Raw genomic sequence first — 17,509 nt, 5'->3', positions numbered from 1 at the left:
ATTTTATTTTATTTTATTATTTTTTTTTAATTTTTTTTTTTATGATAGTCACACAGAGAGAGAGAGAGAGAGAGAGGCAGAGGGAGAAGCAGGCTCCATGCACCGGGAGCCCAACGTGGGATTCGATCCCGGATATCCAGGATCGCGCCCTGGGCCAAAGGCAGGCGCCAAACCACTGCGCCACCCAGGGATCCCAATTAATTAATTAATTTTAAAAAAGAAAGGGAGGGCATGGTGCTCCCACATCAATGAGGCATTTTTTTATACTTAATTACCCTAATTACCAGTGCTCATGTAACTGGAGAATACTAAAATGAAAACTCAGGACACAGGAATATCCTATACTACTCACTGAAGTAGTTGGAACCTTGCAATAACAATTCAGAGGAAGGACTAGGAATTCTAATAAGAATTTCCAAATCAGGGGGATCCCTGGGTGGTGCAGCGGTTTAGCGCCTGCCTTTGGCCCAGGGCGCGATCCTGGAGACCCGGGATCGAATCCCACATCGGGCTCCTGGTGCATGGAGCCTGCTTCTCCCTCTGCCTGTGTCTCTGCCTCTCTCTCTCTCTGTGTCACTATCATAAATAAATAAATAAACAAATAAATCGTTAAAAAAAAAAAAAAAAAAAGAATTTCCAAATCAGGCTTTTAGCCCCCAAGGGTAAAACAGTTGCTGACTCTGTCACTGTCACTCCACATTCCCTGGCATTTTGCCAGGCTCCCTAATTCTTTCCCATGGTGAAGACTTCAGGAAGCAAAAGCTTCAACTTTTTAACTTGGTGTTTCCTGTTATCTCTAGATTAGAGATAGTGTTTCAAAAACTGCCTAGTTTAAAAAAACTGATGTTCTTACTTTTATTGTGACAGAAGTAGAGAAGTGAACCATTCATTCATATTACTTTTACTTTAAAATATTCATTCATTCATTTGAGAGAGAGAGAGAGAGCACACAAGGTGGGGGAGAGAAACTCCAGCAGATTCAGTGCTGAACGCTAAGCCTAAAGCAGGGCTCAATCTCATGACCCTGAGATAACCCGAGCCAAAACCAAGAGTCAGATGCTTAACCAACTGAACCACCCAGGCACCCCTACTTTTAGTGTACAGAACCATCAGCCTGGAAGTTTAAGCTTTAACACAGAGTGAACATCGTGGTTTCCTGGTGCCCAACTGTGTATTTATCATTGTGTCTGTGAACAGGTTCCTGGTATAAATTTACCTGTCAACCAACTGACCTATTTCTTCGCTGCAGTTCTCATTAGTGGTGTTGTACATGAAATCGGACATGGGATAGCAGCTATTAGGTAATGATATTTTTCTTTCTACTACATGTAAAAACTTTTTACTTAGGAGGATTTATTGCTAAAATATGCTACATTTGATATTTTTTCTTTCTATGGATTTTTCCCAGTGCATATCCACATTATTTTGAGGTACCTTCTCTTTTATAAAGATTAATATGTTGATAAATATACTCTGTGCACATCTCTAATCTAGGTCTTTCTATCCTTTGCCCTTTAACAGCATGATTGTATCTTCATGGTTCTTCAAGATTTTCATCAAACACTGAAACCTAATCTTTATATTCATCATTAGGTCAGAATGCACTTGGAGCCCACTCGCTTGACTTCTTAGTACTTTTGACTTACTGGCTGAAATACTTCTCTGCTTTTACTTATGGCCTCTGCTGGCTAGAGCAAGAACATTGAAAGCTCTGGGTTTGTTAACAAATATCATAGTCTATTTAGAAACCCAAGTAGAAGATAAGAGAGGATGAGACCAGGAACTTGCTTCAAGTATGCCCTCCTCTCGTCTTGACTACTCAAATGTATCATTGTAATTACACCTGAGCATTTTAAAGGCTCCTAAACTTATAAAGTTGTGATAGGAGAGCACAATTTCCCCTTCACTCCCACTGATAATTATTGCAGTGATGAACACACATACTGATGGAAATGTGTTTTATCCTCTGGGTATATGTACCATATGAAAGGTTTCATAGAAGAAGATGTAATCACTTCTTACTACTTTCCAGTTGCTTATGAACAAGAGTCTGTTGACTACCAGTAAACCCTCATCTTGACAGAGCATACACTGTTACACAAGTGTGACATATAGTGGTTTAAGTGGGCAGCCTCTTTTTCTTTTTATCTCTCACTTTTGCTTCCATATTTTTGGCATTGCAGCTTTTAGGGTTCTGCATATAAAATCAGTGTTATTAACAGTTTATTACTTCAATGTATATTCATGAAACAGTGTAATCTTTTATAAAATCCAACTGCCAAGTGAAAGTGAGTTTTGCAGTATATTATATACTCATTACTAAATGATAGTACGATATATTGGGGGGATGGCTTTTTTAGTATGGTTGTTTGGTCTTATGAGGCTGTTAGGTGTAATTCAAGTTTTAGAGAATGAATTGATAAAAAATAGTTTTCTTAAGGACAATCTGAGCATTATGCATATCTAAGTATATTTATTTTAACATTAATTCAATAGGAATATACTTAGATAAAACTCCACTTTTATTTATTAATAGCTAAGACAAGTATAAATATTTAGATACTTTACTTGAATTATATTTTCCATTGTGTCCTCTGAAAATAATTCAGAGTAAACCACAAAATTCTTTCATTTACCTTTTCATGGAAATATTAACCATTTCTTTATATATGACTAATTTCAAGTTATTGCTCAGCGTATTGGTTTCTAAAAGTTTTGAAGTTTTAAGCCTATTTCAGAATGCCCTTGTTTTATGCAATTTCACAGATAACCAAACCTGTACACTACTGTAAAATTATGGAGAGATAACTACCATATATGAGTTTATTTTTCTTGACTGTCCAGAGACACCTGTTAAGCAAGAATTTAAATTACAGTAGGAAGTTTTAAGATTAAATACATTATTAATTTGAAAAATGCAATACTAGTTGTTAATTCCTTTTTCTTTTGTGATTTCTTAGGGAACAAGTTCGATTTAATGGCTTTGGGATTTTTCTCTTCATTATTTATCCTGGAGCATTTGTTGATCTGTTCACCACTCATTTGCAACTTATATCACCAGTCCAGCAGCTAAGGATATTCTGTGCAGGTAACAGACTTAAATTTCTTTATTCATGTGCATATTGTTATGGAAAGTAGTCACATCACAAATGAAAATGTCTCATCTTTTAGTTGATAAATTCAGTTTATAAGATTCTCAGTTAAAAGTAATAAAGCAAGGGGCTTTGGGCTGGCTCAGTCTGAGGAAGCATGTGCCTCTTGAGCTCAGAGTCATGTTGGGTGTAGAGATAACTTAAGTGTTTTTTTTAAAAAGTAATAAAGCAAAATAATTTACATTCCAGTTTCTTCAAAAACAACAATTTTTAAAAGACTGAAAGTAAAATGAACAGGACATACCATGTAAATGTGAACAGAAAATATGACTACATTAAATTACTTAGATATAAGGGGTCACTTAATAATCATAAGGAATGTAATCCACAATGACAGTGTAATCATTGTAAACTCACTACATCAAGTAACAAACCATCAAAACAAAAATGGGAAAAGTGCAAGGAAAAAACAAAAATATAATAAAGGAAGCTGATCTCATTTCTCAATACATGGCAAATAAGTATGAAAAGTCAGATGATCAAAACTCTTAAGTAGTAAAGGAAAATTCAATAAATATGTCAAACTCTATATCATGACAATGTCTTTTCAATGACCGTGAAACATAAAAATTGACCAATTTAAATCAAAACCTAATTGTGGTATATTTAAAAATGATAATGAGAGGCAGCCCAGGTGGCTCAGCGGTTTAGCGCCACTTTTAGCCCAGGGCCTGATCCTGGAGACCCGGGATCAAGTCCCATGTCGGGCTTCCTGCATGGAACCTGCTTCTCCCTCTGCCTGTGTCTCTGCCTCTCTCTCTGTGTCTCTCCTGAGTAAATAAAATCTTAATAAAAAAAATAAAAATGATAATGAAATAAGTTGTAAAGTTTTGCTAAAAGGAAAATTTACTGCAGTTATGAAATAAATGAAAATAAGTCAGTTAAGCATTCAACTGAAGTGAGAAAACTATAAAATAGTTAACAAATGATATAATAAAGATGTAGGTAAAAAAGTAGGAAAAAGGTCTTAAGAGGCTTTTTTTTACACATGGCAAAAAGCAACTACAGACAATTTGCAGTCAGATTGGGGAATAACACCTGATACAGAGAAAATCAAAACAATTATAAAAGTGTTTTGTTCATCTCTGCAAACATTTTTCAAAAACTTAGATAATTATTTAAAAATATATGGGATCCCTGGGTGGCGCAGCGGTTTGGCGCCTGCCTTTGGCCCAGAGCGCGATCCTCGAGACCCAGGATCAAATCCCACATCGGGCTCCCAGTGCATGGAGCCTGCTTCTCCCTCTGCCTATGTCTCTGCCTATCTCTCTCTCTCTGTATGACTCTCATAAAAAAATAAAAAATTAAAAAAAATTATTTAAAAATATAAATGGCCTAAACTCCAGAGAAGATTTTTTAAAAATCTCAATAGGCTAATTTACAATGGGAGAAATGAAGAAAGCTGAGGAAGAATGCCTCTGAAAGTTTCATAGGTATAATTCTTCCCAATCTTGAAGGAAAAGGTTTTTTTATTTATTTTTTTTAGGATTTTATTTATTCATGAGAGATAGAGAGAGAGGGAAAGAGAGACAGAGAGAGAGAGGCAGAGACACAGGCAGAGGGAGAAGCAGGCTCCATGCAGGGAGCCCGACGCGGGACTCGATTCCAGGACTCCAGGATCACGCTCTGGGCTGAAGGCGGCGCTAAACCGCTGAGCCACCCAGGCTGCCCAGGTTTTTTTTTTTTTTTTTTTTTTTTTTTTTAATTCCACTTTAGCATAAACTTTATAGATCGCATGGAGAAGGAAATTTTTTTTTAATTATTAAGCTAATTTAACACTGATACAACATCTTATAAAGTACCAAAAACTCTAAGTATGATATATTTAATTAATGCAAAGATGGTTCAGCAATAAGAAATCTGTTTGAAAGTGGTAAACATCATTTACCATTAGGGGAAGAAATCCTCACCTCAGCAGTTACCCGACTGGGTATTTAACAAAATTCAACATCCATTAATGGCTAAAATATATATATATATATATCTCCTTAGTAGAAGTAAAAATAGCTGGACACTTCCTAGTGGCATAACACTAACAAGCATTCTTGTTAGAGGACGAGGCAAGCAATCCCATTACCAATTTATCACGGATACTATTAAATGGTCTCTAAATGTGGGTCCGTACAGTACGAGGGAAGAAGGAAGCAAAAATACTAGGAGTAAGCCGTGTTTCCAGAGTTCTATACCTTGTTCCACCTTGGTTCCCTTGGTGGAACACGGGAAACGAGAACATCAATGGAAATATAGAAAAATTCTGTGAAGAACGTGACCACCGAATTAATATTCAAAAAACAATACCGTGGTGTTCGGAGCGAGGAGGAGCGGGTGACGTGTGCACGAAGGCTGCAGCATCCACGAGTACGTGGATGTGAACGTAAGCACGTACTTGGTGAGGCACTGAGAAGCGCATGCGCCAGGCGCTCCCAGAAGCACCCGCACCTTCCGTGCCCTCGGCGTCCTCGGCGTCCTCGGCGTCCTCCGGCTACGCTGCGTCCTCCGCCTTTCCGCGTCTTGCTGCTGAACTGTGCAGACCGGTCTGTGGTGCTCGCGGTTTCCGCTGGAGCGCTCGCCTTGCTCAGCCTTTTCTGCAGCCTGCCAGCCGCCCACCAGCTGCCGAGGAGCCAAAGCCTCTGTGGAGCTCTCAGCCATGGCCTCAAACGACGCTCTCTACATCCCCACAGAAAATTTGGAGATCCTTACAGATCTTGTGGAGCTGCACCAGATCCATGTGGAGACTGCCCCAGGGGCGATTGTCCCCATGGCGGGCGTCCCCTTGGACGGCGTCCCCATGGCGGGCGTCCCCTTGGATGGCATCCCCTTAGACGGCATCTCCTTGGACGGCGTCACCTTGGACGGCATCCCGTTGGACGGCATCCCGTTGGACGGCATCCCGTTAGACGCCGTCCCCTTGGAGGCCGTCCCCATGGACGCTGTCCCCTTGGAGAGCATTCCTGTGGAGACCATCCCTGTGGAGACCATCCCTGTGGAGAGCATCCCTGTGGAGAGCATTCCTGTGGAGAGCATCCCTGTGGAGAGCATTCCTGTGGAGAGCATCCCTGTGGAGAGCATCCCTGTGGAGAGCATTCCTCTGGAGAGCATCCCTGTGGAGGCGATGGCGATGGAAACCATCACCGAGTACGAGATTATCAGCGGCAGTTGGGTCCACGGTGGCCACCACCATCCGCCTCTGATTGCACTGCAGCCGCTTGTTACCAACAACCCGAACCAAGGGGACCACGACCAGGAACTAATCATGGTGCAGACACAGGAGGAAGTGGTGGGCTACTACGAGTCAGAAAACCTGCAGGCCACCAACAATTTCGAGGACCAGATGGTCTTCCCGGTTGATGAAGACGACGGCTTCCAGCAGACCCTGGCTGGCTTGTCAGCTTCCGCATCATCATCAACCTACAGCCGCAGCAAAAAGCGCGGCGGCCAACACAGGAAGGCCAGCAGTAAGAAAAATCACACCGCCAGTGAGGACCAGGCTGGAAGTAGCAGCTCCAAGATGGACTGCAAGAAATGGGAGCAGAAGCAGGTGCAGATCAAAACCCTGGAGGGCGAGTTCTCCGTTACCCTGTGGTCCCCAAGCGAGAAAAGAGACCACGAGACCGGACAGATTGAGGACTCTGCTCCTGATTATTCAGAGTACATGACCGGAAAGAAGCTTCCTCCCGAAGGAATACCTGGTATTGATCTCTCAGATCCTAAACAACTGGCAGAATTTACTAGAATGAAGCCAAAACCCAAAGAAGCTGCTCTAAGAACAATAGCTTGCCCTCATAAAGGCTGTGTGAAGATGTTCAAAGATAATTCTGCCATGCGGAAACATCTGCACACCCACGGTCCTAGAGTCCACGTATGTGCAGAATGTGGCAAAGCTTTTGTCGAGAGCTCGAAACTAAAACGACATCAACTGGTGCATACTGGAGAGAAGCCCTTTCAGTGCACATTTGAAGGCTGCGGAAAATGCTTTTCCCTCGATTTCAATTTGCGTACACATGTGCGAATCCATACCGGAGACAGGCCCTACATTTGCCCCTTTGATGCCTGCAATAAGAAGTTCGCTCAGTCAACTAACCTGAAGTCTCATATCTTAACACATGCAAAGAACAAAAACAGCCAGTAAGAAGAGAAGACCCTTCTCAAACTTGGGAAGTGTCTAATAGGAATGCGATTGGAAATAAATACACCTCTCTTGTGTATTGCTTCTAGGAAATAATTTTTTTAATGATACCTATACATCTAAGGGTCATGTTTTGATAAGAGTAGTAAAAAGGAAAGTAAAAAGTAAAAAAAAAAAGTATTCATTTATATAAGATAACATTAAGATATTAAATCTTGTTCTGTAATGCTACTTGAAATACATGGTGTTTTTATAAAGTTTGGTCCCAACAGGAGGATAATTTATGAATCTCACATCAAAAGACAGTTCTTATACAACTGTTCTAAAAATGGGACTTCTTTTCACATTTTTTTAAAATACGAAGTTTCATGTATTGCTTACAAATTTTTAAAGTTCTATATTTTCCAAATGTTCATAATTATACTTTTAGGAATATGTTTAGTAATTCTATGTTTTTTCTAAAGGTTGGTAATTTTGCTTGTGATGGATTTTCTTTAATTTTTTTGATAGATTTTCTTTAAAAGAATGAACAGCTATATATGTGCACAAAGTATTTTCCTGCTTATAAAGTTATATAGATTTTGTTGGCTATATTAATTTTGGTTGTATTCTTTGATGTTAACACATTTTTTCCTAACTACCTTTTAACTGCATTGATTTCCATAGTATTGAATATTAGATGTGATTTAATAGTATAAGACAATTTAAATCTGTTTTAGTCATTTTATTTCCCAAAAGTACTGTCAGGTGCTGTTGTTTAGTATAATTTCTTTGAATATTCAGTTAGAGAGTGGTGCTCAGTTGTAGAATATATTGTGTATCTTGACTTTTTTCAAAAATACTTGATATGTATATCTTGTGTAATAGAAAAAGCAAAAATAAAATACTTCTTCTGAAGAAGGAAAAAGCTTGCCTATATAAATATCATAGCTAGAAAATAGAGACAATGAGGAAGTTGCTACTGGCTTCTGGTAGGTAGAGGCTAGGGACGCTGCTGAACAACCTATTTGCACAATATAGTTCCCCACAACAGAGAATTAAGTGGCCTAAAATGCCAGTAGTGCCACTGTTAAAAACAAACAACAACAACAACAACAAAAAATCCTGCTTTAGAAAAAGTAAAAGTTATAACAAAGATTCCTTTGGTATACTTATAAATAAATCATTAACGGACAAGAGATTTTTTTTTAAATAAAGGAACTGTGTATGTTCTATTGCCACTTTGCCATCAAGGGCAAATATGGAATCTAGAGGGGTAATATTGTGCCAGCTGCGTCCCTAACGAGACAAGAAGCTGTACAGAGTCCAGAAAGCAGTGCTGCTCTATTACCCTTCTGACTCTGAATGAGAAAACAATAGAGTCTTTGCTATGGTTGTGTGGTGGGATTATCCTAATAAGGGAGAAATGGTGAGAGTGCAATTCTCCTCATGGCAGTCTCCCATGGACTGCCATCCTGAGGAGCTGGGGGAAAAGTTGAATTTAACACATGGCAACAGTGGTAAATCTAATCAACATTGGGGATGGATTATTTTGTGAAATTGTACTGAGACTAGCAATTTGGGTTGGGGAGGGTTATACTCTACCACTAAATTAGTTTTACTAGAGTAAATTCCAGTAGGCAAAAGAAAGTTTTTGTTTTAAAAAAAAAAAAAAAGAAAAGAAAGTTTTTGTTTTAATTTTGTTTTTTAAATCAAGCTATGGAAGCAATATAAGAAAACACCAGATGAGTGCCTTCTATAATCTTGAACTGGAAAAGGCTTAATGCAAAGGAACAATTTGACCACACCAAAATGTAAGGTGTCTGCATAGGTAAAACCAAGCCAAAAAACAAACTGGAAAAAAATTGTAATACCTCTTACAAAGGACCAAATTAATATATACATTCAAAAATAATATATGCAAATTAGTAAAAAAAATGTAAACAGGCAATGGATAGAAATAGTTCTCAAACAACAAATACAAATAGTCTTTTAATAAACATGAAAAATGGGACAGCCCGGGTGCTCAGCGGTTTAGCCCTGCCTTCAGCCCAGGGCCTGATCCTGGAGACCTGGGATCGAGTCCCACGTCGGGCTCCCTGCATGGAGCCTGCTTCTCGCTCTGCCTCTCTGCCTCTCTCTCTCTCTGTGTGTCTCTCATGAATAAATAAATCTTTAAAAAAATAGACATGAAAAATGTACAAGCTTGTACTTAAATCTCAACAGATCTTACCTTTAACCTAGCAGATGGCAAAATCTAATGTTATAGTATCCAGTGTTATTTACAGGGTAAGGAAACCTATGCCAATTATGAAAACAAATTAATGCAGACTCATTGGAGATTAATTTTTTTTAAGATTTTATTTGAGAGCAAGAGAGCACGAGCAGGGAAGAAAGGGAGAAGCAGGCTCCCCGCTGAGCAGGGGGCCTGACTGGGGCCCTGTCCCAGGGATGGACCTGAGCCAAAGGCAGGCACTCAACTGACTGAGCCACCCAGGCACCCCTGGAGGTCAATTTTAATGCACGTTTTTTTGACCCAACAATTCGGTTTGTATGTAACTTTCCATACCCTCACAGATGCAGACTTAACTAGATATATATGATGTGAGCAAAGTTGTCAGCATTGTATGAAAAAGTTAAAACAGGCTAAGTGATCATTAGTAGGGAACCCTATAAATAAGTCAATATGTTTTTTAAAGTGGATTACTCTAATCGTTATAAGAACTGGGCATTCTGATAAATTAGTAAAGTAATGGATATAAGAAAATAAAGTCGTGGATATAAGAAATTGGATAGATATGAATATTCAAATGAGAGAAAAATCCAAAGTACATACATGGAAAAGCAAAATATAGTTTCCAATAAAGAGTTTGATACCACTGGTATATTTATTTATTTATTTATTTTTCCACTGGTATATTTAAAAGATTTCTCTATATAGAATAGATTGTTTACCCATTGTGTCCTGGACTAGACTTGCTCTGGATATTTCCAGAATTAAACAAGTTACAACACTCAAAAAAAAAAAGGAAGAATGTCTTAACAGTGTGAATAAGGTACATGAAACACGTCTTATTTAGATATCTGACTACCATAATAGCTAAAAACAGCAATGACTTAAACTCTCATAAAACATTCCAAATGTAAGTAGTTCAGCACTGATAATTGTATTATTTGGGGGACCCAAACTCTGTCTTGTTAGCTCTGCTGTTCCTAACATGCAGCTTCTATGTCATGGACTCAGGTTTATCTCCATCATAGCTACATTCCAGCAATGAAGACAATGATATCCCTATTACCTCCACTCATATCCTGCTAGCCAAAGCAGTCATATGGCCATACTCAGCTTCCTGTGAGTCTGGGAGATGTCTTTAGGTTACGTTTCTGTCGTTATAAAACATTGGTTGTCTCAACGTGGATGGAACTGGAGGGTATCATGCTGAGTGAAGTAAGCCAGTCGGAGAAGGACAAACATTATATGTTCTCATTCATTTGGGGAATATAAATAATAGTGAAAGGGAATATAAGGGAAGGGGGAAGAAATGTGTGGGAAATATCAGAAAGGGAGACAGAACGTAAAGACTGCTAACTCTGGGAAACGAACTAGGGGTGGTGGAAGGGGAGGAGGGCGGGGGGTGGGAGTGAATGGGTGACGGGCACTGGGGGTTATTCTGTATGTTAGTAAATTGAACACCAATAAAAAATAAATTAAAAAAAAACATTGGTTGTCGTTATAAAACATTGGTTCTCAAGCACTGATGCGTTTACCCTCTTGGAGATGTTTGGAATGTGTGGGGTATAGGGGCCATTCCTTGGTTGCCTCTCTGAGGGGAGTCCCTGAAGGAGGAATTAGGAAGAGATGTACACAGCTGTGGCAAGGTTGTAGGACCAGCCTCCAGCACACCACTGAGTTCACAACTATCTCTGTATTTAAAAAAAAAAAAAAAAAAGAGGAAGAAGAAAAAAAATCTCTGTATATTTGATAGAGATGGTTGTAGTCTGTGACATGGTGCAAGATACTCTGTTTGGTACATCAATATCACTCTCCATAATAGTTTAATTCCTAAAACACTCTCTTTTTCCAAGGACCATTTGGATTTCCATAACGCAGCTCAGCAAGAATGTTTTTTATTTCATCTTAACTTTTATTTGAATAGCGTTGAAATTTTTTTCAAAGATCACAAATATGCTTCAATTAATAGTGTATACATTTTCTGAAATGAGGATAAAGCAAGTAGAAAATATTAATTCTATGTTTCACATATATAGATGTTGTAACATAGATTCCATTAGTGTTAAATCATATTAGTGTATGATTTATGGTCTTAATGTGGTATTAACATGCTCATTTTACATTTCAGTATCTGAAATGGAAGAGGCCTCTAACTGAACATCTTTCCTCTGTACTAATAAGTAGATCTATATGCTTCACAGCTTCTTCTGGTTACTTTACTAACTTATCCGAATGCCCAGGTGTTATAAGTCCAGATACCTAGATCATTCCTGCCCCAGTTGAGCTTATTTCTTTTTTTTCCTCTCTTTTCAGGTATATGGCATAATTTTGTCCTTGCACTCCTTGGCATTTTAGCTCTTGTTCTCCTCCCTGTAATTCTCTTGCCATTTTACTACACTGGAGTCGGGGTGCTCATCACTGAAGTTGCTGAGGTAAATAATGAGGATTACGTGAGGCATTCATCTACCAGATTTTGTGATGTAACAGCATTTTATGTTAGGAACTTATATTCAACTTTTCACATATAGAATGTTCGGTTTCTTTTTATTATTATTTTTTTATTTTTTTAATGATCTGTTTCTTTTGAAGAAATTAATCCTTTTAAGTCGAACAAAAAGTTTTTTGAAACATACTGGATTTTTAAAAATACTTAAAATTGCTTCTGTTCTGAGTTACAAAGATAGTATGAAGATTTTCTGCCTGTACTTTGTTGATAAAATGCATCATTTACCTTTACTGTTTATTTTTATAACTGTGCTTTTGTGTCAGATATCCTTACTCCTAAGTAAGAAGATTGAAACTGAGGCTAGCCAGCCAGAACATTTCTTAGGGGTTTAAGTTACTGTCTTCAACTCTTTATTTCACTCCCTTAGACAAGAATTACTACAATGGCATCATGTTTTTTCAGATTTTCAGAAGAAGAAAATTACTTTTGTGAGCAACTGGCTCACATACTCACTGTGCTGACGGTATTGTCTGCATATTTGGGACTCTGTTTAGATAAGGACTTGTCTTATAATTTTATCCACCGAGGGTATACAAGATAATGAAAGCATTCTGATGACTACTTTCATAAAAAATTTTAATTAGCAGTGGGAAAAACTTTATCATATTAATCTTCATAGTTGGCAAGTGAGTTTTTTTTCAATTATGAAAACTTCAGAATCTTGAAGAAGTAGGAAAAGTAACTGTTAGGTTTTATCTTGTTAACATTCTAGGACTATACATCTTGGATTCAGAGCTGGATTATTTTCTGCATTAGTCAAAATATTCTACATAATTAACTCAATGTCTTTATTATTTGGTCAGATTAATCATAGCTTGTCTTCATACGTTATCTGATTTGGTTGTACCCTCTTCCCAAGGACTCACCTGCCATTGGACCCAGAGGCCTTTTTGTGGGAGACCTTGTCACCCATCTACAGGATTGTCCTGTTACTAATGTACAAGATTGGAATGAATGTCTAGATACCATCGCCTATGAGCCCCAAATTGGTTACTGTATTAGTGCATCAACTTTACAGCAGTTAAGCTTCCCAGTTAGAGGTGTGTATATTTCTTCAGTATAATATAATGCTTCAAGCAGCAGTACTTGCCATTCACCAATCCTCAGACCACATCTATAGATTTTATTATGTTCTAATTTCTTTAAAACAAATCAGTTAAGTAATAATAGGCCCAAACTAGTAAACATTCTTCTTGGTAAGTTGAGTACTAATTTTTATATATTGTTGAATTTCTAACTACTTTCACAATATTATATTTGACTTTCAGGACTCTAGTGTCTAATTCTTTCTGCATTTAGAAGAACTTGTGTTAAGTCAGCTTTCAAGCTCAACCATAACCAATTAACTAAATTCCAGTAATTAAATACCCCCATGCCGTATGGGTGGTGTCATATCCAAAGCTATTTGAGGTAGAGTTACTTTATGTGTCAGGCATCCAGAGGAAGTAATTTTGACATCCGAAAATACACTCTGAAGTCAGATCTTTTGTTTTGTGTAGCAAGTGACAAGGTGAAGCAAGTTTACTACACTCAGAAGCTGCCAAATTTATTTCAGCTCTGAAAAATCAGCCTCTGAATTCTTTATACAAAATCACAGCACCCAGGTTATTGTCAGTGTTGAAAAACACAAGTTCTATTCACAGACTATATCTTTAAGTCAACAAGTGTCCTGGATGCTTGTCCACATTTACTTGGGGTTTGGAAATATGGTAAATAATCAAGAATAACTTCACAAAAATACTGTGTACAAAAATGGCAGAGTAGTAAAAACTGATTTTTAAATTTTTTTCAAATTTAATCTTCCATGTATAATGCATTTTTAAGAACTTTTATTATTGTAAAAAGTTTCCAAACATACATAAAAGTCAAGAGGGTCCCTGGCTGGCTCAGTCCAAGAAGCATGCAACTCTTGATGTTGGTCTAGAGATTACTTAAATAAATAAAACTTTAGAACAAAATAAAAGAAAGTAGTATAAATGAAACCTCATGCATCCTCCTTCCAGCTTCAGCAATTATCAACATTTTGCCAGCTTTTTAATCTAATCAGCCCACTTTTGAGAGGAGTATTTTAATTTTTTTTTTGAGGGGAGTATTTTAAAGTACATCCCAGGCATCATATCGTTTCATCCATGACTTTTAACATGTCTTTAATATATGATGACTTTTTATTTTTTAAGATTTGATTTATTCATTTGAGAGAGAGTGCATATGAGGGTGGGGAAGGGCAGAGGGAGAAGCAAACTCCCACTGAGTAGGGAGCCTGATGTGGGGCTTGATCCTGGGACTCCAGGATCATGACCTGAGCCGAAGGCGGACACTCAACCGACTGAGTCACCCAGGCATCTTATATGATGACTTTTTAAACATGACCATAGGGATCCCTGAGTGGCTCAGCGGGTTTAGCACCTGCTTTCGGCCTAGGGCGAGATCCTGGAGACCCCGGATCAAGTCCCGCGTCAGGCTCCCCGCAAGGAGCCTGCTTCTCCCTCTGCCTGTGTCTCTGCCTCTCTCATTCTTTCTCTGTGTCTCTCATGAATAAATGAATAAACTCTTTTTAAAAAATGACCATAGTACTGTTATTCCCACCTAACAAAATTAACACCAATTCCTAATATCTAATTGGTATTCACTTTTCCCTAATTGCTTTCTTTTTATTTATTTTTTATTTTTTTAAGATTTATTTATTTATTCATGAGAGACACACACTGAGAGAGAGGCAGAGACATAGAGGGAGAAGCAGGCTCCTCACAGGGAGCCTGATGTGGGACTCGATCCTGGATCCCAGGATCATGACCTGAGCTGAAGGCAGGTGCCCAACCGCTGAGCCACCCAGGCGTCCCCCTAATTGCTTTTTTCATACTTGATTTAGGTTGAATGGTATATCTTCTAAGTATCTTTGAACGTGAAACAATTTCCCGTTTGGGGTGGAGGGTGGTTATCATTTAAGAAACAGTCATTTGTTTTGTCAAATTGCCCATATTCTGGTTTTGTCTGGCTCTGTGTTATCCTTATGATGTCGTTAATATGTTCAGCTATCCCCCCATATTTCCTATAAATGGTCATTAGGTTTAGAGTCTTGCTTAAATTCAGGATCCATTTTTTGAGGGGGTGAAAATACTTCCTAGTTCTCATTACTTCCTATTGCATCATGTCAGGACGCACACAGTGTTATGTCCTGTGGTAATGTTAACATTGTTCAGTGGGCTAACCTGACTCTTTAAGGTTGAAATATTTATAAATTTTTCCTGTTCTCAAGAACCACTTACCATCTTCTCAAACATTTCAGATGACAGAAGGTTGGTGTATGACCTATAATGCATTCTTTTCTGAGAAAAATAATCCAGTATTTCACACTTCTTAAGTCCTGTATCATTTTCCTCTAGTTTCTCTAAATTTGGTATAATCTCTGTTGAATTACAAAAGCCAAATTGACACAGTAATCAAAGTTCTTTCTAGTAGAATTGTTTTATTTAGGATATCTGCATTTCAAATACTCAAGGTTTTGTCCTTTTCCTGTCATACAGAATGGAAATGAAAATTTTCCTGAAAAACTATGAAACTCTTTCCTTACTAACTTTTTGAGTATTTCACCATTATGGGTCATATGCTGGATCTTTGGAGGTATTTATGTAAAAATGTAAAGCAGATATTAATCTTTCCACACTAATAAAAAAAGAGTCCCAAAATAATTCTTCAATATCTATTTCATCTCCTTAGGAGTGACTGTATTAGGATACCTGTTGATTTTACATGATGACTGTGTCTGATAAACCTGTACCTTTATTTAAAATAGAGTGCATATATTTAGCTACCTTATATGAATCTTAAAGACTATAAATTTAACTTAAAATAAATACCAGATTAATTTTAATGGCAGACTTGACCACTGGGGCTGTGGACATTTTTAAGAAAGCTGTGAATTATTAGCATTTTACATGTATCTAGGCACATTTTTTTTTATCTTTCATTATAAATGGGGGGGGGGAAGATATAGCTAACTATGGTAATACAAAGTGGCCAATAATCCAAAAGTGATTTGTGTTCATTTTGGAGTAGAATTTAGTATACATAATTAAAATTCTAGGAATTTACACCACTGCAAAATAATAAAGCCACCTTGGAAAGATCTGATCCTGAAAGTGTAAATAAGCTGTCTTATCCAATCATTTCTAGCTGCTTACCTCTTGTGGGTATATTATTAAATTTTTTAAGGTATAGTTAAGTAGACTCTATGTTCTTAAAATATTAACATATTTCTGTCAAATTAGAAAAATGTGGTTAATCTACCTTATGAAATTGTTTAGACCTTTTTCTTCTGTTAAACCTTTCCTTTTTTTATTTTTAAACCTTAACCTGCTAAACTGTGAATGTCACCAACAAAGCTAAGTTTGGTTAAATTCCACCTCTGTCCTTGGTACAGCAAGGCTCCTTAGGCTTGTCCCATACACTCCTTGCAGATTGAATGGCCTTTTCAGGAAGCCCCAAAAAGAATTCTGGGTGAGGACTTCGAGCCCTTTGCTCCTAGAATAGATCTCTGATCTCATTCTGGGTCAGAACAGAAAACAAAACCTTTTCCCCCATTCATATTCAAGCCTCTATATTTAAGGTTGCTGGGTGTCCATATGCCACTTTGTGATTTGAGTGGAACTGAAAGTTACAGAGAACTAGTCTGGCTCTTCATTTGGGACTATTTTCCTAACAAGTAGCTTGCATCCTCTTTCTGTAGTTTGAGGGAAACTCTTTATTTCATATATGCATAAAGCTAAATTTCTTCTTTCTTTCTTGAAAGCATTGTCTTGAGTAAGAAAGAGTGTACTCAACAAGTCCAGCATTTGAACTACATTTTCAGGAGCATGAGATTGAAAACTAAAAGCAACTGCTAAAAAAATTAAAAATAAAAAAATAAAAGCAACTGCTCCCTAAAATGAAGCTTTGAGCTCAGACTCAGACATCCCCCTTGAACAGCCTATATTCCTGTTCAAAGGAGGCAAGGGTATATCCCTGTAACTGCCTGACAGTGGGAATATTGTCCTGTCCTACATACCTTTAATTCAAGTGAGAAAAGACCCTTCCCCACCTAGTTTAAGATAATAAAAGGAAATTTTCAGGAATCCTTTCCATATATCTTGAGTACCCAGATTGTTTTCATGCCTAAATCTCTAGTGTTTGGAGAAAAGTATCTTTTTCCGTTGTGAACATCAAGTTATGATTCAGAGGGTTTTTTTGGTATCCTAAATTGAAGAGGAAGTGTGTATGTGTGTGTGTGTGTGTGTGTGTGTCTGTGTGTTTGTAATTTGTTAACTACTGGTTACTAGGTGAGGCTGATATAAATTTTACCATAGAACTAAGAATAAATAACTTGGCTTGCTTCCCTGTGTTGGAGCTTTAACTACATTTATATATTTAATAAGCTAGAGTAAGAAAGTTGTTCAGTTCATTTTAGTAATATAGAAACTAGAGGGAACTATGAGTTATAGATTGAAAAACTCTCTTCTTTCCAGCCTTATTCTAAA

General features: G+C 37.6%; 2 protein-coding genes across 4 annotated transcripts in view; both read left to right on the top strand.

Moving 5' to 3' along the window:
* MBTPS2 (membrane bound transcription factor peptidase, site 2) overlaps positions 1 to 17,509 on the top strand; it is a 50,791-nt gene that overhangs the window by 12,309 nt on the left and 20,973 nt on the right. For all 3 annotated transcript variants that reach the window (XR_012026380.1, XM_072816341.1, XM_072816342.1), the window contains 4 exons: positions 1,198 to 1,301; positions 2,961 to 3,088; positions 11,804 to 11,922; positions 12,856 to 13,036. Coding sequence is in view for 2 of the 3 variants with exons in the window: in XM_072816341.1 (XP_072672442.1) it covers positions 1,198 to 1,301; positions 2,961 to 3,088; positions 11,804 to 11,922; positions 12,856 to 13,036 (532 nt within the window). In the remaining variant the exon portion in view is untranslated. The remainder of the gene's footprint in view (positions 1 to 1,197; positions 1,302 to 2,960; positions 3,089 to 11,803; positions 11,923 to 12,855; positions 13,037 to 17,509) is intronic.
* Positions 4,957 to 8,947, top strand: YY2 (YY2 transcription factor). The gene has a single exon (XM_072816343.1). The coding sequence runs from the start codon at positions 5,800 to 5,802 to the stop codon at positions 7,279 to 7,281; it is 1,482 nt and encodes a 493-aa protein (XP_072672444.1). The 5' UTR covers positions 4,957 to 5,799; the 3' UTR covers positions 7,282 to 8,947.

This window comes from Canis lupus, chromosome X (genome assembly GCF_048164855.1).
Source record: "Canis lupus baileyi chromosome X, mCanLup2.hap1, whole genome shotgun sequence".
Taxonomy (NCBI): Eukaryota; Metazoa; Chordata; class Mammalia; order Carnivora; family Canidae; genus Canis; species Canis lupus.
Note: the sequence above shows the minus strand (reverse complement) of the source record. Positions and strands in the feature narration are given on the sequence as shown.